The 5,897-nt window shown below is 27.2% G+C and overlaps 1 protein-coding gene across 1 annotated transcript; it reads right to left on the reverse strand.

Moving 5' to 3' along the window:
- Window positions 1–558: 558 nt before the first annotated feature.
- Window positions 559–4,435, reverse strand: LOC131063765 (MADS-box transcription factor 23). The gene is made up of 7 exons (XM_057997680.2): window positions 4,032–4,435; window positions 2,499–2,565; window positions 2,317–2,363; window positions 1,958–2,057; window positions 1,352–1,393; window positions 1,214–1,255; window positions 559–903 (listed from the first exon to the last, which is right to left on the reverse strand). The coding sequence occupies exons 1-7, from the start codon at window positions 4,211–4,213 to the stop codon at window positions 760–762; spliced, it is 624 nt and encodes a 207-aa protein (XP_057853663.1). The 5' UTR covers window positions 4,214–4,435; the 3' UTR covers window positions 559–759.
- Window positions 4,436–5,897: the final 1,462 nt, after the last annotated feature.

The raw sequence follows: 5,897 nt of genomic DNA on the forward strand, positions 1-5,897 counted from the left end.
CTATCAAAGCGAAAATACATGCCTTGTGCAAGCCATCTTGAGAAAGACAAGAACACGAAATAGAGATATACAATGATAATAGAATTAATACTTCATAATCTCCATATCATAGTGAGCTTACCTTAGGAAATTGTACTAAAGAGGAAAGTAGTGACCAATTTAATAGATGATATTATATCATTGAATCAAAATATGAATGCACCCAATTGTATGAGACAATATTTTCTTGCAAAAAAATAATTCCCATTACATTCCTTATCAAAACATTGAATGGCAATTATGTAGACAAACCTCATGTAGTTCAACAAGAAAATAATTCTAAATTTTAGAAGTTCTTAAGAAATATATCATCTCTTATTAAAAAGATATTTTAATATGGTGTAAATTCTCCAATCTTGTTTGTCCTTTAACTTCCATTATTTTTTAATGGTTAGATATAATAGAAGAATCTCTAAAATTTTCATTAATGAATGAAAAAAAAAAAAATCATGTACTTTTTCTAGAATACTAAAATTTGAAATAAAATAAACATACAAACATATACTATACAAAATAATATATTATTCATCAACTTTTTATTATCATTCAACATATTATTAATACAACATTAGTATATAACCACAAATTCAAATATACAATATAATATTTTTAAAATTGAAAAAATCTATAATAAATACTTTTAATGGTGTGTCATATATAATCATGAACTTATTTATTCCAAGCTCTATTCTGGCCTATATGTTACTAGGAAATCAACCATTAGTTTTTGTCATATTCACTGCTATTCAAGTTGGGCTGAATTGGTTGCACATAAAATTTTGGTAGAGTGAATGCATTGCCAATAGGATTCACTTCTTCTGCTCCATAGAATATTTGGCCATAGTCATAATGGTTTTCAGCAACCTTCACAAATCACAAAAGTATTTGTTAGGTCACAATATTTATATGACTTGATTAGACCTTGTGCTTTATTGTTACAAAATACAAGTGTCATATAATTGCAAGTACTTGCATTTTAATATTTAAATAGAAATTGTACCTTGTGTTCCATTATTTCAAAACAATAACTTCAATAAATATATAAAATAGACATCAATTTTATCAAGTTGTGACATTCCCCACTTTTGACAATATCTTGCATTAAAATTTTTGAAAATTTAAAATAATTATTGAATATTTAAAGATAACATTATTATATTAATTTGTTACTCACCTTTTGATTGAGAAAAGTAAATTGTTGTTCCAATCCAAGCACCTAAACATAACATTAATTATAATTTATTACTTTTATATATTAAAAATCAAATAAAAATTAGAGTAAGGCATCGTAGAGTAAGAATATTATATCTACCTTCTTTTTAGTGTGATTAAATTGGTATTCCAACCGATCAACCTGCGTTGTAAACCCTCAAAATATCACTCTAACAAAATCATCAAATCTAATGAATCTAATCAAATTCATTTTTCTAAAACATTTTAATATTATTAAATTTTATAATTATAGATTAAGAAGTATGATGTGAAATATTAGCACGAATTTTTTTACAAAATTAAATTCAAAATCTCAAAATTTCGATAAATTTTAGAAATAGAATATTTCTAACTATAATATTTCTAAATATACAAAATACTAATTATTTTATATAATATTATTTGAAGCTTTCATTATTTTGAAATAGTATGAATTTCAAAATAATTAATTATATTTGTAGTAGATTTCTGGATGACAGTGTGTGTAGATTTTTTCATCAACATTTTCAATCATACTACATGAATGATCCTGAATGTTGATAAAAAAATTCTACACAGTTAATTCTGAAATCTACTACAAATCTTCATGAACTATGAAAATTGCACCACTTCAGTTAATTATAATTTTCATATTTTATAATAGAAACCCAACATTTCTTAAGATAAATAAATATGATAACAAAAGTAATGTTTCTTCTAAACTTACCTTTCTCTCTCTAACTTTCCTTGTAGCAAGTTCAAGAGTTTGTTGCAGCTGATCCAGTTCAATCAGTGGCACTAGCTCCAAATCCTCACCTTGCAGATTCCTGCAGAAAAAGACTAATTAGTGTGAACTATATAATTTTTTATGGAGGTTTGTTGGTTTTTTTTTTTGCTTTTTCTTTTCTTAAAGTTTATTTTTAATATAAAAGTACTAGAATCTCTTTATTTACCATATCAAAGATCTATTGATATGAACTCATAATTAAGAAAACCCTAATTTATATAAATAAATATATGGAAAAAAAAGAAAAGAAAACCCTAATAAATAAGAAAAACCCTAATATTTGAACTTACAGATATTACCTTAGTTTGGCATGAAGTTTCTCATTTTCTGTTCCGTACGTTGCAAACTGACATAGCATAGGCCGTTGTTATCAAAGGAAATGCACACAAACGTAAGATGCATTGCAGAAAAGAGTTGAGACCAAGATAAAACTCGTACTACTGAAAAGTTCTGTAGATTTTTTGTTTCACAAGTTTCTTACCTCATATTCATTTTGGCAGAGTTGAAGCCCTGAAACTGTACTGTAACGCTCTATAATGCTTTTCATGCTTTTAGCAGGTTCAATAAATAGATCAGTTAGCGACTTTTCATTTGATAATAATTAATATATCAGATTGTAAACTGTAAAGCCTAAAGAACGAGGAAATACAATCACATTTAAAAAAATAAAAAATCGAGAGAGATTTAAATCCAAGTTTGTGGACAAAACTATCTTGGGTCTATAAGCATTAGGTTTTCACAGGGCATTAGGTTTTCACAGTCTATTTTAAAGGTCAAGGATAAATTTTTTTCATAAAATTGTGTAATAGTTTTGAGTATTTATTTTTGAATCATATAATGTGATCTATCATGAATAAGTTATAATCTGTAATTTATAAATTTATTAAAATATTTTGAAAAATTATTTTTTGATTTATAGGTCAATCAGATTCTATTAAATATTAATTAAAGTACACATATACAAAGCAACATACAGTGGTCTAAATTTGATGGTTGACCTAATTTTTTATGAGTCTTTCAATACAAAGACATATCTTGGTATCAATAAAATTATAATTCTATATAAGTTTTTGGACAATCTATGTAAAATCCCTTCTCTTATTTGATAGTCTTTATAAAAATTTCAATATTATTCTATGATAAGAATGTCTAAATGTAATCATACAGCAAAAAATTTAAGTCTTGATCTATACATATTAATTTTATACTATCAGTGATAAGAGATTTCCACATTCCATAATATCAAGAGATAATGCTTTTTCTGAAAAAAATTGTGTTAATGATTTTTTGGATCAGCTTTTGGGATCACACTCCATTGTCCATCATTTTGGATTTCTTCAACTCTCTTCATCCTGATGATAAATCATGATGTGATCGGAAATGTTAATTAAAATATTGTTAACAATTTAATCCAAAAATAACATTATCTCTTAATTTTATCCTAATTAAAAATGATATCTAAAAAGAATACAATTATTTTTTTCCAATCCAGCCCTTCTCTTGTCTAAATCCTTGTCTAAATCCTTGACCTAAAAGGATCTTACTAGAGGATACACTATGAACAAACAGTGAAAGGAAAGGGAATATGAAATACAATGGCCTGAATTGTATTAGAATGGTCTTATTAGCAATAGACAAAGGAAGAAAAGGAAACAGAGTCTATTGGTCTGAGTGATCTTATTAGCAGGTACAGATTATGCAGTTAGACAAAGCCAGAAAGGGAAATAGATCTGTTGGCCTGATTTATGAGTGTAATACAAACTATTTATAGATCATGATTTTATCTTAATAAATTGCTTAACCATATCATATTTAGCAAACCATTTCACAGAGGATTCTGCACATAAGATTGAAATATGATGGCAATATGCACACAAATATGATGAAATATGCACACAAGCACAGTAGATCAATACAAGGACAGAGGACAGAAGACAGAAGACAGAAGACAGAAGACAGAAGACAGATCAATATGGTGAAATTAAGAAAAGTAAGAAAACTAAACCCAACTAACCTGCAGCTTGCATTCTCAAATACTTTCCCAGTACTTGAAAAAACTATGGCAGCAACTTGTGCATCACACAAAACAGAAAGCTCATTTGCTTTCTTGAAGAGTCCTTTTCTCCTCTTGGAGAAGGTTACCTGCCTGCTGATTTGGTTCTCAATTGCCTTCATTTGAATCTTCCCCCTCACCATTTTGTGTACTTTCTTGCTATTGCTATTCACAAGTATACAAACTCAATCTAATAAGGCAGTGAAACTGCCTTACACAGAATATGCAGAGCAAAGAGAAGCTTCAACACAGAAAAGAAAAGAATGATATGAGCAAGAAAGATGAGAAGAAAGAGGCATCTTAAAAGCAACTATGTTTTGTACAGTAGAAAAAGTTTACTTGTTGTAGAATGGATTCTCAAGAGCAGAACTCTTCCAAAGTGCTATGTGTAGAGTCAACTAGTTGATTGATTGACAGCAAAAGTAGTGGTGCATGATCTACAGTGCAATAATAGAGACAATGTTGATTGACATATACACATGGGGCGCATAATATAGCTAGAGAAAGTTTTTATTTTCTTTGAAGTTACACTTTCTTTTCAATAAAGTTTATATTTTCTTTGAGGTTACACTTTCTTTTCAATAACTGTCACTGGAAACAATTATTGGTTATATTTATTTATTTAATTATAAAAGCATTGTTCTTTGATTCTAAGGATTTGAGAAATTGTATGAATCTACTCCCATTATTGGTTTGTCAATGTTTTTCTTCTTATAATAGTAAGTTAGGATAAGCATGGGAGGGTCCAAATCTATTGTGAACAGCCATCAAGATAAATAAGGCTACCTCACAAGATGTAAGTTTGACAAAAGGACAAACTAGAAACTAAAAGGCTTAGCAACTATTGGATAAACAATAATTGTTAGTGGTTATTGTAAATAAATAAATAATTAAATAAAACAATTCAAGATTGATTTTAATGTATCATTATTATTCAAAAGTCTCGTCAGTTTTTTTAATCTCAACAAATTCTTGCATCTTAGTTAAAGTTATGAGAGGTAAGGACATGAATAAAAGGTAGATGCAAAAGTATTTCTCACATGTAGAAAAATTATTCAATGGATTGAAATACTCAACTTGGGAATATTTTTCTTAGTTGAATCTCAACAAATTCTTGTATCTTTGTTAAGAATATTGGAGGTAAGAAAATAAAAAAATGTAGAGGCAAAAGTATTTCTCACATGTAGGAAAATTATTCAATGGATTGAACTACACAATGTGAAAAGAAAATGCCATCCTACAATGTGAAGATTTATGAGAGGATGGCATCCAAAAGAAAATATAATTATTGAAATGGTAATGAATGAAAAGATTGGCATAAGATGGATAAAAAAGTATTGATGTTGACCACTCTCCTTTTCATTGAAGAAGTTCATAAATACATTCATATTATGAATACAACTTTTGAATCTTAAAAAAAGTTTATTATAAAATATCATAAAGTTTATTACAATGCCTGTCAAAATATTTATTTAAAATATTCTAATTTATTACATACATTATTCAACTTATGACATTAATAAACTAAACAAGGAAAATTAAAAATTTCTAAATATTATTGGGAATTCTCTCATTTTCTCATTTGAATTAGTCTTTTTTAAAATGAAAATTTTAACTTAGATTTTCAAAAAGTTTCAAATTAAATATGCTAATAAGGCTTCCAACACAACCAACCTATATTTCAATTTTTCTATAACAATTACAATTAAATGTAAGTTTCCAACTTTAATACAATTATCTTCGCTATACTTATATCTCTCTATCTAGTAAGAAATTATTGATACTAAAACAAAATGAAGAAAAACTATTATTGTTTATTAATGTAGC

This window comes from Cryptomeria japonica, chromosome 5 (genome assembly GCF_030272615.1).
Source record: "Cryptomeria japonica chromosome 5, Sugi_1.0, whole genome shotgun sequence".
NCBI classification, from domain to species: Eukaryota; Viridiplantae; Streptophyta; class Pinopsida; order Cupressales; family Cupressaceae; genus Cryptomeria; species Cryptomeria japonica.